Source organism: Eutrema salsugineum, unplaced genomic scaffold (assembly GCF_000478725.1).
Source record: "Eutrema salsugineum unplaced genomic scaffold, Eutsalg1_0 scaffold_25, whole genome shotgun sequence".
NCBI classification, from domain to species: Eukaryota; Viridiplantae; Streptophyta; class Magnoliopsida; order Brassicales; family Brassicaceae; genus Eutrema; species Eutrema salsugineum.
Window position 1 is genome coordinate 231,793 of NW_006256789.1, and position 24,742 is coordinate 256,534.

Below are 24,742 nucleotides of genomic sequence, written 5' to 3' on the forward strand. Positions count from 1 at the left end.
GAAGAACGCTCAAGATGGCCGATCCAAATGCCCATCGGGAAAATCCGTTAAACCGTGATCAAGATGGTCACTACGGAGATGATGATGATCGTGATTCCATTCACGAAGATGACCGAGAGGCTATCAATGAAGTATATGACCAGCCACAACTCGATGGAGAGGAAAATTAACTCCATAGACATGCTGCTGATAACCAAAGGAGACAAGACCAGGTCGATCCCAAAGAGCTAAGGGATGATGATAACATTGTTCCACCTAATGGAATAGGAGGAAGTCGACCTATACAACTTGTCAATCCTGCGAGAAGAAAACCCCGCAATAAACTTATTGCTGATTTTGATGCACCTCACCAACACTTTAAAAATAGACCAGCTATTCAGCTATGGATATCCCCGTCGAAAGAGACGAAAGCTACCTACGGAGGTTACGTAAGTTAAGATGGATTCCGATCTGAAATGCATGATCTTACTCCGGCATGAGAGCGAGAGTTAATTCCTGAGTTTAAGTGATTAGATGATTAGGGTGACCAAAGTTGGCTAATCTTATAAGTGTCTATCCTAGTTTCAGAATCATAGAAAATCTATACCTGAATTTCCTATGTCATAGATCATGAACCCTAGCGATGAACCCTAAATCCAGCGCCGTTTTTCTTATAGTTTTCAATTGATTTTTCAAGCCTTTTAAATTTCCTGCTCATTTAGATTCAGTGACAGCCAAAACCCCCTTTTTACCTGATTTGGTCTAGAATTGATTTTAACATCAGTTAGGAGTTCTCAACAGACAAATCCTTGTGGATTCGATCCCTAAGTACTACTGCGTTTGCTGTGCACTTGCAGTTTTTTGGGTAAAAGTTGTAGTTGCCCACTGCACCCACATCAAGTTTTTGACGCCGTTGCCGAGGATTTATCTGTTGTTGATTTTATTTCTTAATCTAATTTTAATTCTAGACCACAAGATTTTCGAGTTCTGCTGGAGCTTTTCCAACTTCTCTTTTTATCTTTGCTTTCTTTGCTCTCAGCTGCATGACAACTAGGAGAAATCCTGCCAACATTGTACAACCCCTAGATGAGATCGACACACACGAAGAGAAATTTGTAGACTCAGACGAAGAATTCTCAAGATGGCCGATCCAAATGCCCGTCGGGATAATCCTTTAAACCGTGATCAAGATGGTCACTATGGAGTTGATGATGATCGTGATTCCATTCACGAAGATGACCGAGAGGCTGTCCATGAAGCAGATGACCAGCCACAACTCGATGGAGAGGGAAATCAACTCCCTAGACGTGCTGCTGATAACCAAAGTAGACAAGACCAGGTCAATCCCGAAGAGCTAAGGGATGATGAAAACATTGTTCCACCTAGTGGAATAGGAGGAAATCGACCTATACAACTTGTCAATCCTGCGAGAAGACAACCCCGCAATAGACTTATTGCTGATTTTGATGCACCTCACCAACACTTTCAAAATAGATCAGCTATTAAAGTACCTGTGCCAGCAAGGGGTGATTTGAGAGAAAATCTCAGATTGTCTCCCTGGTGAAGCAAAGTCAATTCCATGGAAACTCTACTGAGCATCCTGTGTATCACATAGATATTTTTGAAGAAATCTGTGGCATGGTGAGAACCACTCCAGGTTCTATGCCATCTGACTTTATTAATTCATGGGAAGAATGCAAGTCAGCTTTCCTGAATCATTTTTACACCAAGTTAAGATCGAACCAGCTGAGAAACAAGATCCAAAGTTTCCAACAAGGCCTCGTCGAATCATTCTACAAGGCGTGGGAACGATTCAAGGAGCATGAGAAAGACAGCCCTCATCATGGTTTCTCTGGAGCAAACCTACTAAGCACCTTCTATAGAGGACTTCAACAGAAGTATTAACTTTCTCTTGACACTGCCAGCAATGGAGATTTTGATTCAAAGACTGCAACACAAGGGAGAGCACTCATCGAAAATCTAGCTGTAGCCAATAGCAACAACAACCCCGAATATGACAGATTAAAAAAGACTATCATTAGTCATGAGTCAAGGGAGATTGCTGAGCTAAAAAGCATGGTAAGTCAACTTTTTAAATTTCAAAATAAGAATGTACATGCTTGTGATACTGCTGTAGGTAATGAGGAAGATGGAGGATATGAAGATGATGGCATAAATTCTCAAGAAGAGGAGGTTAATTTTGTTGGAGCACAAGGGACATATCAGAACCGATTCAGTCCAGCTTTCAACCAAAATTTTAGGAATGCCAACTTCAACAACCTTTCATACCAAAGTCAAGGAGGTGAGAACCCCCAGAACCAACCTTATCTGCAGCAGCAGAGAAATTTTCCAAACAAGTTCTAAAACGGGAACTATGGAGGAGAAAATTTCTAACAAAAACAACCTTTCAATCTTCAACAGGCGCAGACCAGCTCATTAGAAGAAACCCTCTCTCAGCTGAGAAATCAAGTGAATTCGCTTGAACAAAACATGATGCAGACATCTCAGAGCAATGAGAAATTGTCTAGAGAGATGGGTGCAAGTATCGATTGTATGTACAATAATTTGAATGGGAAGTTTGAATCTCTTGCAACCCATGTCAAGAAATTGGAACTATAAATAGGTCAAACTGTAGATTCTATGAAAAGGTAGCCATGATTTTTGTCAGGAAGAGTGGAGGACAATCCAAAGAAGTTTTACAATACCAAGACAGCAGTCCCTGAGGGAGATCCAGGCGCAGACTCTAAGGAGAATTCAAACCATGAAACCCTCATGAAAGATGCAAAAACCGAGCATGAAGGAGGTCAGAACATTTTGGTTAAGGTAACAAAACATTTACCTGTCCAAAGACTCAAAAAGTCTAAGGATCCAGGGCGTTTTTCATACACTTGCTCTATTTCCAGAATTGAATTTTAAGATTGTTTATGTGATTCTAGTACTAATGTGAGCATTTTGTCAAAATCTGTTGCTGAGAGACTTGGTATAAGAACACTTGTCCCATCTCTAGTTAGGATAGTCTTTGGTGATTCATCTCAAAGAGAACAGAAGGAATGATTCAGAACCTGCCATTAGTCATTGGAGATAAGATCATTCCAGCTGATTTCCAAGTCTTAGCGATGGACCAGGAAAAAGAAAGACCTTTGATATTTGGTCGCCCATTCGTAGCAACTGTAGGTGCTATCATTGACCATGCAAATCACTGTTTAGTTTTCTTAAATGTGGACAGGAAAAAGTTCTATAGAACTACACCGGATGAAGCTTCAATCCGCAAGGACAAGCCCAAGGAGAAAGTTTTCGGAAGACAAGAAGGAACTAAAAGCACTTGCATCTAAGAAGTTTGCAAAGATAATGATAGAGGTACCACTATACATCAGCAAGGAAAAAGAAGAAAACCTTGAATGAATTGTTGAGAAGACAAAACATGTCCTAAAGGATGCTAAAATCTATAAGAGAGGAAAGGAGAGTGTGATTCAAGATGAAGGAGATCAAAAGTTCAAGCTCAAGAGGACTTCAAGGACTCTTATTTCAAGAGATCTTGCTTCTTCTTCTCAATCCTGATCCCACCAAGAGTCTAGCTAAAAGACTTTAAACAAAAGCGCTTGATAGGAGGCAACTCCTCTGGTATGTTTTTCTTTTCTTTTTATTTCTTTTATATTTGATCTTTTTCTTTTTTATGCATTTCAGGCTTTCATAAAACCCAGAAAAAACCAAAAACAATAAAAAAAAAACTAGAAAATACAAAAAGATAGGAGGAAAAAACCGGATACCGGAAAAAAGAAGAGAAGGTTGAAGCCATTTTGCTGCGGCCGCGAACATCTCAGCAACGACCAGGCCACATTCTGCCGCGGTCCAAGTCTCCGGCCCGCGGCCAAACCATCGTTTGCTGCAGCCGCAATCACGCCACCCGCGGTCAAGCCCCTTTTCGCTTTCCTATTTGTTTATCCCAATTTCCTGTAAACTGGAGCTTAAAAATTGTTGGGGTCGGTTTCCACCCCCAACAAGTTTATCCACCTCTAAAAAGACTAAGTGTTTGAGATATTATGTCTAGCTATGTCTGATCCGAGCTTGGCTCTCTTTTTGATGGGCCGAGCCCTGTTGAGGTGTGAGTTGGGCCGAGCCACGGGAAAGAGCAAGTGGGCCAAGCTGAAAAGGAAATGGAGGGCGAGCTGCATCGCAAGATGTGTAGGCCGAGCAGCTTGATATTCGATGGCTAGCAGGCCTAGCCGCGGAGAATGAAGCCCGTGCAAAAACCCTAGGCAAAATGTTAAGGCAGCGGCCGGGCGAGGCGATAAGAAAATATTCTGAAAATCTTTTCCGAGATTCTGGGCTAGGCGGTTCATAGACTCTGTCTAAATAGTGGACACAGACAATTCATTATGTAACTTTTACCAATTCGAGAGCAATAAGACTGAAACACTTTTCCAGCAAAAACTTTCTTTCGATCTTACTGTTCTTGCAATAAACCCTAGAAATTTTGGATCCCTTAAGTTTTGCTTTACACATTTTTGATTGTGCGAGTTTTGGCTCACACAATTTGGCGCCGTCTGAGGGGAACTCAAAATTTTGTTACTCCATATCGTCAAGAGCTTGAGATCCAAAGAATATGACGAGAAACGCACCTAGAGAAGAGAACAGCAACGACCACAACACGGAGAAGGATGCTCCCCCCAGCGAATGCGATGACAACCACTGAAACTCAGGACTAGATGAGGAGCATGCTGTCCACCCTGATGAAGAAGATTGAGGAGCAGGACAAGAGAAATGAAGCGATCATGGAACGGCTCGATGCGATGGCAACTGAAAGGAGACACCCGACTTGGATAGCCAGAATCCTCGACCCGACGGACGGAGTTAGGAGACGCTTTGACCTCTCAACCCCTCTAGGAACAATTGGCAATGGCAGGAGGAATCCTAGAGCACCTCCGATGTTTTCCCCCTCAACGAACAGACTCTAGCAGCGACCCAGTCAAACATTATCGATCCGCCTTCGCTTCGCCGAAATCTTAAGAATTCAGGAGACGAAGGCATTGAGGACGTCATCAATTTGGACGCCCAACAGAGAGAGGGGAACAGGGATCCACAGCAAACCGGCTCAGCTCAGAGAATTACTCGCGATGAACTTGCCTCGACGCTTAACGGAATACCATACTGATGGAAATGTCGACCTAAGCCGTGAAAACAACCTGACTGAGGAGGAGGAGAATCTTCTATGGGTCGAGCAAGTGGAGTTCGAGGACGAGCCAAGAAGAGAGGAGCAAAGGCGACTTGGTGCGCCAAGAAGAATGACCTGCGCCCAAACTCAGGAGATGGAAGAACTCCAAGCCTCTATGGCTCGGACAGTCACTGAGATACGAGGAATAAAATCCCAAGTACACAACGCAATAAGCGCTGAACCGGAGATTGATCGAATGCTCGAAGAAACTCAAAGAACGCTGTTCATGGCTAGTATCACGGAGGTTAGGATTCTCGAGCCAGGAAAGGTCAGAATCCCATTTTACGAAGGAACTACAGATCCAAAAGCACACATCACGGCCTTCCACATAGCAATGGGCGGGCCTTCACAAGGAATGCGGCCAATTTGAATGAGCAGGAGGGGGATGCCTGTTTTTGCCTACTGTTTGTCGAACACCTCAAAGGAGCCGCACTGGAATGGTTCTCAAGACAGGAGCGCAATTCAATCAACAGTTTTCAACAGCTCTCGGCTTTATTCCTTAAACAATACTCGATGTTAATGGACCGAGGAATCTCCGATGCTGATTTATAGACATTATCTCAATGACCGAACGAACTGCTTTGAGATTACATGGCAAGGTTCAAAGCTGTTGTGTCCAAAGTAGAAGGAATAAGTGACAAGGCCGCCCTTGAAGCCCTAAAGCAATCTCTGTGGTACAAATCGGAGTTTCGACGGGAGATGGCGTTGAACACGCCGCAAACAATCCAGGACGCTCTGCTTCAATCATCGGACTTCGTCGTGAATGAGGAAGAAATGAAGGTTTTAGACGAGCAGTACGAAGCGACGAAAGCAACAATCCGGAGCTCGATTTTAACTCCGAATCTAAAGAAATATTATCATTAGAAATGCATCACGACAAACATGAACAACGAGATGGCTTTATCCCGACAATGGGTACGTAGGCAGCCCATCCTCGAATAGGTTCAGCTGTCCCCTCTCCTAAAAGAGAGGAGTAGGTACGTATACACTACACTTATACATTTTCTTAAGATTTTTTTGGTTCCGCCGCCATTAGCTATCTCTAGCTTTGTTTTCACTTCGGCTAGTTTTTCATTCACTCGTTTTATGTCGGCTAGTGTTTTACTTGTCTTTCAAAGTGCTTTATTTTCACTACTGTTGCATTGCTTCGGCAAACTTCCTGCTTGTTACTATTTCACTTTGGTATCCAAACACTATACACCTCGTCTCGTTGTTGCCCACAACGGGACAACAAATACAAAGTTCTCTAAACAGACTTTTACCACCTTTCCTAGGACGAGGGTGCAAGTTACATCATCTATGGATAAAAATCCAGCGTGCTATACAAATTTCAGACCAAAAACGTATCGGTCGCCACAGCTCACTATCGCACACGAGATTATAAGTCGAGACTACATCGCTTTCTCTAAAACCGAAGTGAACTCTTAAAACCCGGCAAAACACACTCACCCTCTCGAGAACGCCGGTCTATAGTCATATTCCAAAGAAAACACTATATCCTCTTGAATTTTTGCCTCGACAATGAGAAACCCTGGCCTAACGCCTCAGCAAGAAAAAACAGGCTCAAACTAAACACTTTGGCTGCAATGCCCGACTCTTCCTCATGAACGATCAGTCTCTCAAAGAGAACAAGGCCTATCAAACACGTCACTTACTTGAAAAATGCTTCGGCGTTAGTCGGAGATCTTTTCTCAAAACAATCTAAAACAGCTCACCTCAATGAGGACCTCTCTTAGAGATAGTATGGATAAATATCAAGGAACGGCCCGAAATCATCTCTGGTTACTAAAAAATAAAACGCCTCGTCATTATACATGGCTCAGCATCATCTAATGAAAACGCCTCGTTGTTATCATTATACACCACTTGGCAAAAACGCCTCGTCGTGATCATTAAACATGGCTCGGTATCGTCTAATGAAAACGCCTTGTCATTATACATGGCTCGGCATCATCTAATGAAAACACCTCGGCAAAACTGCCTCGTCGTGATATTAAACACGGCTCGGCATTGTCTAATGAAAATGCCTCGTCGTTATCATTTAACACGGCTCGACATCGTCTACTGAAAATGCCTTGTCGTTATCATTATACCCGACTCAGCGTCAGTTAAACGAAAATGTTTCGTTGTTATCATTGCATACGGCTCGGCGTCATCTAAGCGAGAACGCCTCGTCGTTATCATTAAACACGGCTCGGCGTCATCTAAGCAAAAATGCCTCGTTGTTATCATTAAACACGGCTCGGCGTCATCTAAGCAAAGACGCCTCGTTATTATCGTTAAACACGGCATGCCGTCAGTTAAACAAAAACGCCTAGTCATTATCACTGCACACGACTTGACTTCATCTAAGCAAAGACTCCTCGTCGTTATCACTGGACATGGCTCGGCGTCATCTAAGCAAAAATACCACGTCGTTATCATTAAACACGGCTCGGCGAAAACACCTTGTCGTTATCATTAAGCACGGCTCGGCATCATCTTAACAAAAAGGCTTCATCGTTGTTGCTCGAAACGGCTCAGCAAAGAGAGAAGGCCATGGCATCCCTAGTTCAACTCGGCTAGCATGCTCTCCATCATGGGCTCATCGCCTAGGCACCCCTGCCTTGTCGCCTAGGCATTATCACGGCTCGTCGCCTAGGCATCTTCTTGCCTCGTCGCTTTCATCTTGCCTTTTGCCTAGACATCATCTTGCCTCGTTGGCTAGGCGTCATCTTGTGTTGTTGACTAGCCATCATCGGCTCGTCGCCTAGGCATCATCTTTCTTTTTTGCCTAGGCATCATCTCGGCTCGTCGGCCAGGCGTCATCGTGTATCGTCGAATAGCCATCATCGGCTTGTCGCCTAGGCATCAGCTTTCCTTTTTGCCTAGGCATCATCTCGGCTCGTCGGCTAGGTGTCATCTTGTATCATCGCATAGCCATTATCAGCTCGTCGCCTAGGCATCGTCTTGCCTCGTCGTCTAGGCATCCTCTTGCCTTGTCGCCTAGCCATCATCTCGGCTCGTCGACTAGGCATCCTCTTGACTTGTTGCGTAGCCATCATATCGGCTCCTCGGCTAGGTGTCATCATTTATCATCATGTAGCCATCATTGGCTTGTCTCTTAGGCATTACCTAGCCTTGCCGCTTAGGCATTATGTCGGCTCGTCGCCTAGACATTATATCGACTCGTCACCTAGGCATCATCTTACCTCGTCGCCTAGGCATCCTCTTGCCTTGTCACCTAGCCATTAACTCGGCTCGGCGGCTAGGCATCCGCTTTCATTATCACCTAGCCATCATCGTCTCGTTGCCTAGGCGTCATCTTGTATCATCACCTAGCCATCATTGGCTCGTCGCCTAGGCATCATCTTACCTCGTCGCCTAGGCATCATCTTACCTCGTTGCCTAGACATCCTCTTACCTTGTCGCCTAGCCATTTGCTTGGCTCGGCAGCTAGGCATCCTCTCCAATTGTCGCCTTGCCATCATCTTGGCTCGTCGGCTAGGCGTCATCTTGCCTTGTTGCCTAGGCATCCTCTTGCCTTGTCTCCTAGCCATCGCCTCGGCTCATCTTCTAGGCACTATCTTGCCTTGTCGACTAGACATCTTTTGATCTTGTCGGCTTGGCATCTCCTGACTTTCAGATCTTGGAATGCCTTTTCACACCGGTCGTCCCATTCGAATTTCTTATTACTCTTAAGAGTATCATAGAAAGGTAGACATTTGTCGGTCGACCTGGAAACAAACCGGTTGAGAGCTGCTATGCGTCCCGTCAATCTCTGGACTTCTTGTTTCGTTCTCGGAGACGCCATTTCTATCGAAGCGTTGATTTGCTTTGGATTTGCTTCGATTCCTCGATGGGTGACGAGGTACCCAAGGACTTCTCCAGACGTCACCGCAAATCGACACTTCACTGGGTTCAGATTCATGTTATGCAGGTTCAGCTGCTCGAAACAGTCTCGCAAATGCTTCACGTGATCCTTCTCCTCGAGCGATTTAACCAGCATGTCATCTATATAAACCTCCATTTTTTTGCCAAGCTGTTCTGAAAATATTTTGTTGACGAGCCTCTGATAAGTTGCACCCGCGTTCTTGAGTCCAAAAGACATCACCTTGTAGCAGTAAATTTCCCGATCTGATATGAACTCCGTTTTTTCCCTATCGTCGGGGTTCATGAATATCTGGTTGTACCCCGAAAAAGCGTCCATGAATAGTCAATCTAAAGCTCGCACAATCAAAATTTTTTAAGGAAAAAGAGGGATCTAAAGCTTCTAGGTGAAAATCTCAAGAACAAATATCGAAAAATATTTTAATAGCTTAGGGTTTCTACGATTGCGTAAAAGTTACGTAATGAAAGAATTACATCGACTATTTATACTAAGTCTACAAACCGCCTAGCCGAGATTCTCGAAATTTTCCTTTTCTTTTGTCTGATCTCTCTTAGGGTAAAATCTCTTGGGCTCGTTCATCGAGCCTTTTCGACTATTCGGTTCGGCACATTAGCACTTTCGACTGTCCGGCTTGGCCCATTCTCTTTCTCCTTCGGCCCAATCCACTTCTCGTTTACGGGTGATTCTTTGGCTCAGGCACGCGAGAAACCTTTCGAACCGAGACTGGCTCAGTTTGGTTCTTCGCCTTCCTTGGTTCTGGTCGGTCAAACCGAGCCTTTGATTTGGCTTGGTTTGGCCAAACCAGCAGTTGGTTCGGCTCGGTCTGGAATGGTGTTTGGTTCGGCTCGGTTTACTGTGTTGGTTGCGTTCTGGTTCGATTCTTCCTCCAGTAAATCGTAGAATTGGGCTTTCCGAAACCCAATTTTGACACTTAGTCTTTTTTAGGTAGTTAAACTCGTGGGGGTGAAAACCGACCCCAACAGCTAGTTGACTAGAAGTTAATTCTAAGTGTGTGGATTTTCGCATGACTGATTAACGGACTAGTTATGTTTGTATTTTGGTGAGAATTTTCTAGACTAGATCTGATTGATGCATTGTCCATAATTAAGGTCAGAAGTATGGTTGTTGATATTTTTGAGTTCCCTCTCATTTCTGTTGAATGATATTTTTCCAGATTGAATCTTTTTTTGTTTGAGGACAAGCAAAATCTTAAATCTGGAGGAGTTGATAACACCGTATTTGTACCCTTTTTCACCATTGATTTCAAATGCTTTTTCAAAGGTTTTAATCAGTTTTATGAACTTTTATTTTGATTTCCATGTATTTTTAGTTTCAATGCTCTTTTCATTTCCACTTTTTTAGATCAGAGTCATACTGTCAGAAGTTCAGCCTCAAATGAAGACTTTCTCACAATCTGGTCCAGCTCAAATTTGGAGACAATCAAGAGGAGACAACCAGCTTTCCATAGCACTTTACATCACGAATATCCAACAGTGCAATCAAAAGATACATGAAGAACAAGTTGACCAAATTTACCGGCTCCGCAAGACTCTCACCCGCGGTAAACATGCATTTTACCTGCTCTGGAAGACTCTCACCCCCGGTGGACCTAATGACGAGCCACAAGGCCCAACATCAAAGCCCACTTCGCCATTCCTCTTCAGAGAAGCCCTAAATGAGACCTTGAAGACCTTAGGACCTATAAATACATTTCTTAGCAGCTCTAAACGGTTGTGTGCTCCTGTATTGAGTTTTTGAGCCACCAAACTTTGTTTTTCTAGGGTTAGGCGATGTAGATGGGGATTCTTCCCCAGATCTATTGTTCTTTCTCCTTTTTATCTTATTAACTTTTCTGATTCATCTTTTTCATTCTTTCATGTCTTTTATCATTCCTTGCATCATGTAGATTTGTCCTAGAGAGTCAAGTTGTTTGAAAAGTTTTCGATAGGCATACATATCGAATAGGATTTCTAAGTTTCTAGACCATATTATGGATCTAATCTCTTCTAAGGTTTTCATATTGCATGAGAGTAGATTCATGACCTATTCTCTGAGCCTATGATCGATCAGAGCAACGAGAGTATTTTATCAGATCATGCATACCTAGCTTCAGAAGAACATAGTCGCTGTAGGAGTCGAGAGCTACCTATAGAAAAGATGTGAGCAGACGAATTCAATGTCTAATGCATGATCTTGGTTCTGGCATGAGAGCGAGAGTGAATTGTCAGATCCGAGTTATTAGTTGATTAAGATGACGAGAGTTTGTTTATCATACATACACATGTCTATTCTAGTTCCATGTAGATCCCAGAAACAGATGAAGATAAATCGCCCGGAAGCTTATTGGAAATGCCACCAAACATCGATTAGAGTAAACCGAAGAAGTCTAAATCGCCACCTATGAGTTTAGAGTTTATAGTTTGGGTCGATATGCTTGAGATATTCTTTTAACAATTCATTCTGCATTACATCTTATTTCTTGTGAATATTAGATTAGGTTTAGTTTAGGATTCTTAACCAAAAACCCCAAATCCCTTGAGTTTATGACTTTGCTTACTTTCCCAGTTTGTTGTTTCTCGCTGATTAGACATCCTCCCTGTGGATCGACACCCTAAGTTCTACAACGTACATCTGTGCACTTGCAAACACTAGGGTTTTATAAATTTAAAACTTTTTGAGGACCAACGGACATGTTAAAACCAAACCCTAGGCCCGTAAGCCTATCATGAACAGAAATTCTTTCTATTCCACATGCATTTCCACCAACATTCCATTGTTGTCCTTCAGGCTGATGATCCGGTTATGGGCTCGTTTTTGTTTGGTAATAGCGTGATGGAATTTTGTATTTCGGTCTCCATCTCGGTGCATAAAGTACAGCTCTTTTGCTACCAGAAAAGATCTTCTTCTCTAAATATTGAAATCAGTCATCGTCTCAAGTTTTCAATTTCTTCAAGAGTGGTATTGTCATCAACTTCAGCTATATCAATTTGATTTTTTAGATCCTCGATTAGCTTAGCTGAATTTGTTGGGTTCGATCTCTTCCAATTTGCGATATTGCTATGACATGAAGCTATTTTTCTATGGAAATCCCGACATTGGGTGCCATAAAAAAGCCCCATCCCGAAATCACTGCTTCTTTTAAACTAGGTTTTTCCATCAATCTCTTATCAAATCTGAAGCTTCGCTTTAATATTCGTAGACTCGACTGGATACGGGTTAGGACAGGTCTGTGATCAGATCCCCAAAGTTTTGATGACCATTCGAATTCACACCTCTTAAAACAATTTCTTTGCTTGCAAGGCTTATCCAAATCTCAATTCAGTCAATAGAATGTCGATCAGAAGAAGATTTTTTCCAAGATTATATTATTTATTTTCTTTATTATTTAGACCCTCATATTATGACGGTGTTATAGCGATAAAAATCTCAATACAACTGCAGTATTGTTTCTAGCTTCCAACACTAAATAACAAAAGGTATCATATACCGTTTCCATGAGTGAGTACGCCAATGATATATAAGTTTCTTAATATTTCTCAATAAATCCAACCAAATTCTTAATATTTGTCAATAAATCCAAGAAATATTGGAGAAACGCAGATGTTACAAAACTTCATATTGATTCTCAATCAACTGCAATTTAATCAGACAATAAACCCTAATTCATTTCCTTGGTTGAGACTTGATTCATGAAACAAACATGAACCATGAAAAACGATGATCAGATACATGATAAAAATCTAGAGAAAAAAAATAGGACTCTGGGCCAAAAGATCAATTGTAAAAGTCCAAATCCGACCCAACAACGCTCAACGCTCGTGTGCGGTTGGATATCTTCTCTTTCAAGTACTGATATGTCTATATTTTGCATCATTTAGGCTGCATTTTAGAGTCCATATCATATGTTTTCTCATGTATATTGAGTCTTTAGGCATCAAAATAGGTTTTAGGACTTGCATTAGGTCCCAAAGAGTTTTGCATGTTTTGAAGTCTTTATCAGGTGCTTTGGAGGCTATTTGGAGCTCAAGAGGAGGATCAGGAATTAAAACGGTGAAGAAAAGGGTCAAAAATGGTGAAACCCGCTTGGAGGAATTTCTCGGCCAAAATGCGTACCGGCTGGACGAAAATCTCGGCCAAAATCCTTACCGAACGGTCGTTATCGGCTAAAAATGGGTATTGGGTGAAAATCCCCTCGGGTGAAGTTTTACGCCGAGGCGATAAGATTTATCGGCTAAAAAGCTTACCGCGGTACATGATTCTCGGACATTTTCCTTACCGCGGAAAGCATTTCTCGGCCAAAATCTATTTTCACCCGCGCACTTCAATGATCACCAATCCGGGGAACCTTCCAGTCCGAATCAGTTGACGGGGTCTTCATCGAAGTTGGAGATAATCAAGCCAAGATCCCTGAACAGTTGGAATCAAGCCAAGATCTATGAAAGACCTTTCCGGAACACTTGGAGTCACTTAATTCGGACCGGTGTTTTGGAAGATACCGTCTCCGGAGTACACATCGGTCTAAAAGCTGTATTTTCTGGTCATTCCAGTGCCGTACAAAGATGAGCAATCCAAGAAACCTTCCGCCTCCCAAGCTCCGATGATTTCTTCACCAAAGTTTGAGCTTAATGAGTCATATTGACTATGGAACTGGTCTCAAAGCATTTGGAGTCGTGTGCTGAAAGTTATTGCTTCTGGAAGACAAGTTGGTCGATATAAGCCTAAATGAGTTGCGATACGCACTAAGTGTTTCTACAGACCTCGGCATCGCTACCTCGACACTGCTCAGGCCAAGGCTCATATCTTGAGAGCATTTTGGGCTAGACCTCGTACTGATCCCTCGGTATGTTGAGATCAAGGCATGCATGCAAGAGAAGTGAAGCTGAAAACGACTAAGTGTTGAACATGCACCTCGGTACAAAGACCTCGGCATTGCATGCCGGACTCCGTCTTCCTGAACCCCTCGACTTCCAAGCCCCGCGGCATTACATGGCGAGGTCCGTTGTCATAACTCAGAATCAAGAACAAGGTGACTTAAGATAACACACGTGAAGATTGATCGAAGATTAGGGTTCATGCATGTTCTTGACGTGTTCTTCACGAGATCTCCATCTTGATCTTTGCTCACGTGCACCTCTCGGCATCAAGACCTCGGCTCCACACTCCGACACACCGTGGTGCTCACCCAATGACCCAAGAAGGCGGCTCAATACCCGGTTTGTTCTGGGCTGACCCGCAACACTTTCCCTTCGCTATAAATAGATTTTAGGACCAAAAACCTAATCATCTTCTCAAAAGGGATATTGGTATGAAAGAGGATCAGTTTAGATGTTTAATTCTTTCATGAGAAGATTAACATACTTTGAGTTCATGTTAAATAAAACCCCTTGATAAATCTGATTCATTAACTTGCTAGTCTAGCTTGAAGGCACCCGAGTCATATATCCTGTCTAAAGCTTCTGTCTTTATCATATACATTCATCATCTGAATCATCTGCTTATTTACTATTAATCATTTGCATCTTGATCCAGTTTAATCCCCATCTTTTATTTCATTTTCATGTTTATTCGCTTGTTAAGTAGTTTAGCAAAAACCTTTACCTGTCCATCTTGACTTAAGATCACAAGTAACATAGACTAGTGTCTCACACACTAGTTTGGATTGATAACCCCTTGTACTACAAGACAGGGGATTGATAACCTCTACAAAGAGCCTAAAAAACTCTTAGTTATCAATTGGCGCCGTTGCCAACTTGTGGGAGCATTAGTCTCTTATTTGTTCTTATGATCAAGAATCTACTTTCTTTTGTTTTACTAACTCTTTTGCAAGTTCTGGCTTTGTTTTCAGGTGCATGAAAACCAGATTTCGCAGCACAGAACCGCCTCTGCCCTACGACAATAACATCAACAGGATCGAAAGGCGAGCTCGCGAGAGAGAACGGCACTTTGAAAGGCTTGGAATGGCAGAACAGCAAAGGATAGAGCAGCAAGCTCAAGATGCCGAGCACCAGGCTCAGGCTAATCAGGCGCAGGCAGAAAGAAATGATCAACAAGCCTTCGTTAACCAACAACAGGCTCAAAGAAATGAAAGGCTTGCTCAGCAAAATCAACACCAAGCAAATAGAAATGAGCAGCAAGCCCATCATGTTCATCCGCCTCCGCCACCAGCTCAGAGACAACCTCCTCCGGTCTTTGTTGGAGAAAACGACCGAGCTAACGCGCACCAATATAGAGCCGGGATTCAGGCACCACCTGTGCAAAACAATAACTTTGAAGTTAAAGCTTCCCTGCTCAATATGGTGCAGAACACAAAGTTTCACGATCTACCCGGAGAGGACCCTCTTGAACATCTTGATCAGTTTGATCGGGTTTGCGACCTGACAAAGATTAATGGCGTGTCAGAAGATAGCTTCAAGCTACGCTTGTTCCCATTATAAAGCTCACCAGTGGGAAAAGGACCTCCCGAGGGGTTCTATACAAACATGGGAGCAGTGCAAACTGGCGTTCTTATCAAAGTTCTTCTCCACATCACGCACGGCCAAGCTAAGAAATCAGATCTCAAGTTTCACGCAGCACAACAACGAGAGCTTTAGTGAAGCTTGGGAACGGTTCAGGAGCTATACAAACCAATGCCCACACCATGGCTTCTCGGAGGCATCACTATTGAGTACTGTATACCGAGGTGCACTCCCCAAGATCAGAAACCAACTCGACTCAGCTTCAAATGGAAATTTTCTTGGGAAAAGATCAATGCGGCAATGGAACTAGTGGAGAACCTCGCCATGTCAAATGACACATATGGTAAAGACTTTGACAGGGCAAACCGTTCAGAAGGATCTAGTGAAGAACAGCGCATGAAGAAAGATATAAGAGAACTACAAAGCAAGCTTGACAAGGTTCTCATGGCTACACAAAAGCCAATACACTTTGTAGGCGAGTTTGATGAGCAAGGGCCGAGTTTTGATAATGTCAATGAAGATGGTCTAACTCAAGAGGAGCTGAACTACATAGGTAATCATCAGAGGTATCAGCGGTTTAAGAACTTCAGCAATAACCCAAACCTCTCTTACCGAAACCCAAATGTAGCTAACCCTCAAGACCAAATGTACCCTGCTCACCAACACCAACAAAGCTATGCTCCAAAAGTTCCATTTCAGAATAGCTTTCAGCCCAAGCAACACCTTTAACAGCCAACCGCAGCAACATAAGTTTCCACCTGGGTTCAATCCGCAGCCGATGGGTAATCAGCAACAGAACCAGGTAACGGGTCTGAATCAGATGGGAACAGACGTCTGTGGGATTCTACAGCAACTGTTACAGGGTCAGCAGAGGGTTGAGAGCCAGCACGCAACAATGCAACAAGATATTAGAGAACTTAAGCAGAATCAAGCCTCGACATCATCAAGAGGACCGGCTTTACCAGGTAAGCCGGTGCCTAACCCCAAGGAATATGTGAACGCCATCACATTGAGGAGTGGTAAAGAATTACAAGCTCCAGAACCTAAGACAAATCTCATTGAGGCCAATGAGCAACTCGGAGGGGAGGCAGCCTCAGATGATGCGCAACAAGAAGAAGTTTTGGAGAAGGAACCGATCAAAGACAAAGGAAAAGAGGTGGAGAAGACACCTGAGCTTGAAAAGCCCTACGTTCCACCACCACCTTACCAGCCCAAGATACCATTCCCAGGGCGTTTCATGAAGAAAATCCTAGACAAGGCCAAGGCGGTCTTTGAGAAACACTTGGAGAACACGCAACTGACTTTACCTATCATAGACGCTTTCTTAGCTATACCACAGCTTGGAAAGTTTCTAAAGGATGCGATTCTCAACAAGACAAAGGAGCTACAGGGTATGGTGATATTGAGTCACGAGTGCAGCACTATAATTCAGAGGAGATCTATACCAAGAAAGCTATCCGATTCGGGCAGCTTTACTTTGCCGTGTGCCATAGGTCACTTAAAGTTCTCAAATTGCTTATGTGATCTAGGAGCTTCTGTGAGCTTAATGCCTTACACGGTAGCCAAGAGACTAGGATTCAAAAGCTACAAGCCGGCCAAGATCTCCCTTGTATTAGCTGATAGATCGGTTAAACTACCGGTGGGCTTACTTGAAGATCTACCTTTGAGAATCGGTGAAATAGAGATCCCCACGGATTTCATAGTTCTTGAGATGGACGAGGAACCTCTAGACCCCATTATCTTAGGGCGACCGTTCTTAGCAACAGCAGGAGCGATCATCGACGTGAGAGGGGGTATGATCGAGCTACACATCGGTTCCGAAACTATGAAGTTCAACGTGAAGGAAATGATGAAAAAACCGACCATTGGAGGTCAGGTTTTCTACGTGGAGGCTATGGAGGAGCTAGCTGATGAGCTCCTAGAAGAGTTGAACGAAGAACACCCATTACAAGTGGTCTTAACAAGGGAACAAAGCGAGCACATGTACTTGAATGAGGAAAGCGAGGTGTACATGCGTCTCTTGGACCAACCGAAGGAACTTGGAGCTGAGACGAGGTTTCTGGAACTCAGGAAGAGTGGCCTCGACATTTTAGACATCGGGGAGTCCAAGAGTGTTGAGGAGACACCTCGGGATATCATGGCCGTGACAGCTTGTGCCAAGGTCGATGGTAAACCGCGCGAGAAGGAAAAGGCCGAGGAAGCCGTTCCGGGCCAATGCACCTTTGATGCCGATTGGAATGAGGCTGATGCGCCCTCTGTTGAGCTCAAGCCTCTACCAACAGGGCTCAGGTACGCTTTCTTGGGTCTAAACTCCACATATCCCGTGATCATAAACGATAGCTTGCTTGAACATGAAGAGAGTGCATTGCTTAGTGAGATAAGGAAGTTCAGGAGAGCCATAGGATATTCTTTGGCTGATATTAGAGGGATCTCCTCTGACATATGCACCCACAGGATACACCTAGAGGACCAACCTATGTCCTCTATTAAGCGTCAACGACGTCTTAACCCGAACCTCAAAGAGGTGGTTAAGAAGGAGATACTCAAACTACTTGAGGCATGGATAATTTACCCAATCTCTGACTCACGGTGGGTATCTCCTGTTCACGTTGTGCCCAAGAAAGGTGGGATCACGGTGGTTAAAAACGAAAAGGATGAGCTTATAGCCCAAAGAACCATAACCGGTCATCGCATGTGCATAGACTATAGAAAACTGAATTCTGCTTATAGAAAAGATCATTTTCCTTTGCCATTCATTGATCAAATGCTTGAGAGGCTAGCTAATCATCCTTATTTTTGTTTTCTTGATGGGTACTCGGGTTTCTTTCAGATCCCTATAGATCCACGAGATCAAGAGAAAACAACATTTACTTGCCCTTATGGAACTTATGCTTATAGGAGAATGCCTTTCGGTCTTTGTATTGCACCGGCCACTTTTCAAAGATGCATGATGCATATTTTCTCTGATCTAATTGAACAGAAAGTGGAAGTGTTTATGGATGATTTTTCCGTATACGGCTCCTCTTTCTCCGATTGTCTTGCTAATCTATCTCAGGTTCTAAAGCGATGTGAGGAGCACAGGCTCGTCTTGAACTGGGAGAAATGCCATTTCATGGTCCAAGAAGGGATTGTCTTGGGGCACAAGGTATCAGAGAAGGGCATAGAGGTGGACAAGGCTAAGATCGAGGTTATGGTGAACCTACAAGCTCCGAACTCAGTAAAAGGAATAAGAAGTTTCCTTGGTCACGCAGGATTCTACAGGAGATTTATCAAAGATTTCTCCAAAATAGCTCGACCCTTGACGAGGTTATTGTGTAAAGAGGTGGAGTTTATCTTTGATGATGAATGTGAAGAAGCGTTTAAGAGAATCAAGGAAGCATTGATCAGTGCACCGGTTGTACAAGCCCCTGATTGGTCATTACCATTCGAAGTGATGACGGATGCATCTGATTATGCCGTGGGGGCTGTCTTGGGGCAAAAGAAAGACAAGAGGCTTCACGTGATCTATTACGCAAGCTGCACCTTGGATTCAGCTCAAGAAAAGTATGCCACCACTGAGAAGGAAATGCTCGCCATTGTGTTTGCATTTGATAAATTCTGGAGCTATCTAGTGGGATCAAAGGTCACGGTCTACACGGATCACGCGGCTTTGAGGTATTTGATGACCAAGAAGGATGCTAAGCCGAGGCTTCTAAGATCGGTTCTGTTACTTCAAGAGTTCGATATGGAGGTGCTTGATAAAAAGGGTATTGAGAATGGAGCTGCCGACCATCTCTTAAGGCTGAGGATTGAAGAACAAGTCCCTATAGACGATGCTTTACCCGAGGAACATCTCATGCTTGTCTGGTCTTACTTAGAAGTGGAGGAAGCCAACACAATCAAAGAGAGAAGCCTCCCATGGTTCGCAGATCTGGTGAACTACTTGTCATGCGGTTTAGAGCCACCTGATCTTGATAATTATCAGAGGAAGAAGTTCTTTAGAGATGTAATGAGATACCATTGGGATGAGCCGTATCTATACGTGCTTAACAAGGATCATCTCTATAGACGATGCTTGGCTGAGGAGGAGATCTATCCAGTGCTACAAGAATGCCACGGTTCGACATATGGTGGTCACTTAGGTGCATTCAAGACGATCGCCAAGGTTTTACAAAGCGGTTTCTGGTGGCCGACCATGTTCAAAGACGCTCAGGATGTAGTCTCGAGATGTGAAGCTTGTCAAAGGCACGGTAACATATCTAAGAGGAATGAAATGCCTCAGAACCCGATTTTTGAAGTAGAGGTCTTCGACTGTTGGGGCATTGACTTCATGGGTCCCTTTGTAAGCTCATACGGGAATCAGTATATACTCGTCGCGGTGGACTATGTGAGCAAGTGGGTTGAAGCGGTTGCATCTCCAACTAATGATTCAAAGGTTGTGGTAAAGCTCTTTAAGAGCATCATTTTCCCAAGATTCGGAGTCCCAAGGGTAGTTATAAGCAACGGAGGAAGCCACTTTATCAATAAGACTCTTGAGAGTCTTCTAAAGAAGCACGGGGTAAAGCACAAGGTGGCCAGCCCTTATCATCCTCAAACTAGTGGCCAAGTGGAGGTCTCAAACCGCCAGATCAAGGCCATTTTGGAGAGAACAGTGAGCTCATCTCGGAAGGATTGGAGCAAGAAACTAGATGATGCTTTGTGGGCTTACAGAACCGCATACAAAACCCCCATTGGAACCTCACCCTTTAACTTGCTCTATGGGAAAAGCTGTCACTTACCGGTTGAGTTGGAATACAAAGCCTTGTGGGCAGTGAAGCTTTTGAAATTTGATATCAAGACAGCTCAGGAAAAGAGAGTTCTACAGCTTCATGAGCTCGAGGAGATCCGTTTAGACGTTTTTGACAGCTCCAAAATATACAAAAAAATGACAAAGGTGCTCCATGACAAGAAGATACACAAGACAGAGTTCAAAGAAGGGGATCAAGTTCTGTTGTTCAACTCAAGACTCAAGCTGTTCCCTGGAAAGCTAAGGTCTAGGTGGTCCGGTCCGTTTACAGTTCTTGAAGTGAGACCGGAATGAAAACGGTGAAGAAAAGGGTCAAAAATGGTGAAAACCGCTTAGAGGAATTTCTCGGCCAAAATGCGTACCGGCTGGACGAAAACCTCGGCCAAAATCCTTACCGAACGGTCGTTATCGGCTAAAAATGGGTATCTGGTGAAAATCCCCTCGGGTGAAGTTTTACGCCGAGGCGATAAGATTTATCGGCTAAAAAGCTTACCGCGGTACATGATTCTCGGACATTTTCCTTACCACGGAAAGCATTTCACGGCCAAAATTTATTTTCACCCGCGCACTTTAAAGATCACCAATCCGGGGAACCTTCCAATCCGAATCAGTTGACGGGGTCTTCATCGAAGTTGGAGATAATCAAGCCAATATCCCAGAACAGTTAGAATCATGCAATTCGGACCAGTGAGAAGAGAGATGTCGCCTCCGGAAGACATGCCTGTCTCGCACGCACCCGAACACCGATCAGCTGAGCTTCAAGGATTACGTGGGACGGAACCCTTCCGATCCGAACCAAGTTTTAGATCTATGAAAGACCTTTCCGGAACACTTGGAGTCACTCAATTCGGACCAGTGGTTTTGAAGATACCGTCTCCGGAGTACACATCGGTCTAAAGACTGTATTTTCCGGTCATTCTAGTGCGGTACAAAGATGAGCAATCCAGGAAGCCTTCCGCCAAGCTCCGATGGTTTCTTCACCAACGTTTGAGCTGAATGAGTCATCTTGACTATGGAACTGGTCTCAAAGCATTTGGAGTCATGTGCTAAAAGTTATTGCTTCCGGAAGACAAGTTGGTTGATATGAGCCTAAATGAGTTGCGATACGCGCTAAGTGTTTCTACAGACCTCGGCATCGCTACCTCGACACTTCTCAGTCCAAGGCTCATATCTTGAAAGCATTTTCGGCTAGACCTCGTACTGATCCCTCGGTATGTTGAGATCAAGGCATGCATGCAAGAGAAGTGAAGCTGAAAACGACTAAGTGTTGAACATGCACCTCGGTACAAAGACCTCGGCATTGCATGCCGGACTCCGTCTTCCTGAACCCCTCGACTTCCAAGCCCCGCGGCATTACATGGCGAGGTCCCTTGTCATAACTCCGGAATCAAGAACAAGGTGACTTAAGATAACAAACGTGAAGATGGATCGAAGATTAGGGTTCATGCATGTTCTTGACGTGTTCTTCACAAGATCTCCATCTTGATCTTTGCTCGTGTGCACCTCTCGGCATCAAGACCTCGACTCCACACTCCGACACACTGTGGTGCTCACCCAACGACCCAAGAAGGCGGCTCAGTACCCGGTTTGTTCCGGGCTGACCCGCAACACTTTCCCTTCGCTATGAATAGATTTTAGGACCAAAAACCTAATCATCTTATCTTTTATCCTCTTTTAGCTTTAAGAACTTGCCTCTTTTGTGAAACTTGATTAATCTAATCCGATATCTCGTTTTTTGCATCAAAATCTTGTTCGTGGTTTATTTCTTTTATTCTCCAGCCTTAAACTCCTTATCATGACTAGCTACACGTCTTGCAAAGGACTTAGTGAGCTCGTTATGATCAATGAGTAGTCGTTTAAGCAGCTTTAGATAGGTAGATTAGGGTGCTTTCATGATAGATTAGTGAGTTTAGGGGTTTAGTCTTGCATGTTTCATTATTTAACCGACGAGATCTCTAAGCTGGATCCAAGCACATCACTTGAGGTTCAGATCTGAGACATATCTCGCATCAAAAGTGTTTGTAGAAATGTCTGAACCACTCGGTTAAAGGTTTAAGAGTCTTTCATCGCAAGAGTGATAGTTTGTTCTCTTAAATGGCTTATTGAACTGAATCTTAAAGCTGACTGATTAATGCTTCTCAAAAGGGATATTGGTATGAAAGAAGATCAGTTTAGATGTTTAATGCTTTCATGAGAAGATTAACATACTTTGAGTTCATGTTAAATAAAACCGCTTGATAAATCTGATTCATTAACTTGCTAGTCTAGCTTGGAGGCACCCGAGTCATATATCCTGTCTAAAGGTTCTGTCTTTATCATATACATTCATCATCCGAATCATCTGCTTATTTACTATTAATCATTTGCATCTTGATCCAGTTTAATCCCCATCTTTTATTTCATTTTCATGTTTATTCGCTTGTTAAGTAGTTTAGCAAAAACTTTTACCTGTCCATCTTGACTTAAGATTACAAGTAACATAGATTAGTATCTCACACACAAGTTTGGATTGATAACCCCTTGTACTACAAGACAGGGGATTGATAACATCTACAAAGAGCCTCAAAAACTCTTAGTTATCAAGTACATAACTAGATGTTAATATAATATCATTGGGAGTGTTTGAAAGCAAGTACTAATTAATGTGCTTCTGTTTTAATATAATAGATAACATAATAGTGTATCCAAAACTCTAAAACCTTCTAATGAGTTATCCACTATATACAAGAGTATCTCACGTCAAGTTTCTAGTGTGTGAATCTGGCAACTTTTGACACTTGTTCAAATTCAGAAGTTGCTAAGTTTCCAAATTATCCACTTTAGACCTTTATTTCTTATTCAAAATAATTTTGATTTAATACTGGAAACCTTAGAGATTCAAGAGAGCTCAACATTGTCGAATTTGAAAAACTACTTGGACAATAATGTTTTCATCTAATTAATGAAAAATTCAAGAAGAAAATGCTGTTCTTATTATCTTTCCCGAAAAATATTTACCACTTATTTGTATCTAAATAACTAAATCCTACTCCTTCCTTTCTACGCTGTAGTACATCTCAACGAACACACAAGGAACAAAAAAAACCAAAAAAAAAAAAGTTTCTTTGGAAATCTTGTTTCGTCCTACACTCTGTCTCAAATTATCAATGTAATTGACAGTACAACGCTAACAAATTAATCCGAAATAGAAGTCCAAATGCATTCAATGGCCTCAAATTCCAACCTATCAGTACTAACCGTTTTCACTGGCCATCTCACTTCACCAATGTCTTCAAACATCTCATTTCCTTCATCAATGACTGGAAAAAGAGATCCTGGTAGACTCCAATCAAGGGAGGTTGAGATCATGCTCTCTTTCATCCACGGAAACTCAAAAACTCCGAAACTCCCCTGCCCACATTTTTCAATACTCCCGCTTGATTTCTTCTCGTCCATCGTGTTTCCCTCAAGATGTGAGTTAATAATGTTGTTGATCACATGTCTTTTTTTGTTCTTTTTCATAAGCGTTTCTATTTTCTTTCTTTTATTGCTTTTAGACGAACCCTCCATCGATAATCAAAAATGCTAGATGATGAGGTTTGGAGTGAATTGAATTTGAATATATAATGGAAAATCATAAGAAGAAGGGATGAGAGGGAGTCACGCCTTCTTACCCGTATGCATCTGTCATTTAGTATTCTAAAAGCAAACCAACCAAATACTTTTGTGTTGTTTCCGTGTCTGCCTTCTTTTACGTTCTCCTTTCTCTCTCTCCCAACCACACAAGCAAGTAATAAACGTTTTGAGATATCAAAGGATGAGTTGGTACATTAAAGAAACAAACGGCTATTTTTAGAGTTCTTTTATTTCACTCACCTCTCATCAAAAAATGCTCATGATCATTTTTGTAGATATACCTAAATTAAAACTGAGCACACATTATTCTTAGGTAATATCAAAATTAATTTATATTACAGTAATTTATGTTTGTTCCATTTACTACAAAAAAAAAAAAGAAATACAAACTGAAATAAGTATTCCAAAAGAAAAACAAAACAAAAAGCCCCTAAAATAGCATAAAATTTTATTTTTGTTCCAAACTTAGTACACAATTTAAATTCTGAAAAATATCACAAATACTAATGTGTAAATACATACTTTACCCTAAATTTATTTGGGGTTAAACGGGACATTACGAGAATGGCTATGGGTAAAAGTTGTTGTTCTGATTTATTTTCATGAATGCTAGGTGTCAAGTTTTTTGGACTTTCAACTAAAACCAATTAGCAATTGATAGATTGGTTTAAATCTTTTTACATATTATTCTAGTCACATCCCTATTTTCGATGTGAGATAATATTCTTCACATTTCCCATCGAGATGATGACTCTTATGATAATTCATCATGAAAGAATTTAAGTATATAATTAATGTTAAGATATATTAATTTGACTAAATTTTGGATTGGACCGAGATAAGTA

The 24,742-nt window shown here is 42.6% G+C and overlaps 1 protein-coding gene and 2 non-coding genes across 3 annotated transcripts; all 3 read right to left on the reverse strand.

The window, feature by feature from the left end:
• Window positions 1–1,723: 1,723 nt before the first annotated feature.
• Window positions 1,724–1,829, reverse strand: LOC112086007. Its single transcript, XR_002899243.1, has one exon. It is a non-coding gene; the product is annotated as a small nucleolar RNA R71 (small nucleolar RNA).
• Window positions 1,830–15,599: 13,770 nt separating this feature from the next.
• LOC112086011 lies at window positions 15,600–15,706 on the reverse strand. Its single transcript, XR_002899247.1, has one exon. It is a non-coding gene; the product is annotated as a small nucleolar RNA R71 (small nucleolar RNA).
• A 7,639-nt stretch (window positions 15,707–23,345) lies between these two features.
• Window positions 23,346–23,831, reverse strand: LOC18015331. Its single transcript, XM_006397321.2, has one exon. The coding sequence runs from the start codon at window positions 23,829–23,831 to the stop codon at window positions 23,457–23,459; it is 375 nt and encodes a 124-aa protein (XP_006397384.1). The 3' UTR covers window positions 23,346–23,456.
• Between the last annotated feature and the right edge of the window lie 911 nt (window positions 23,832–24,742).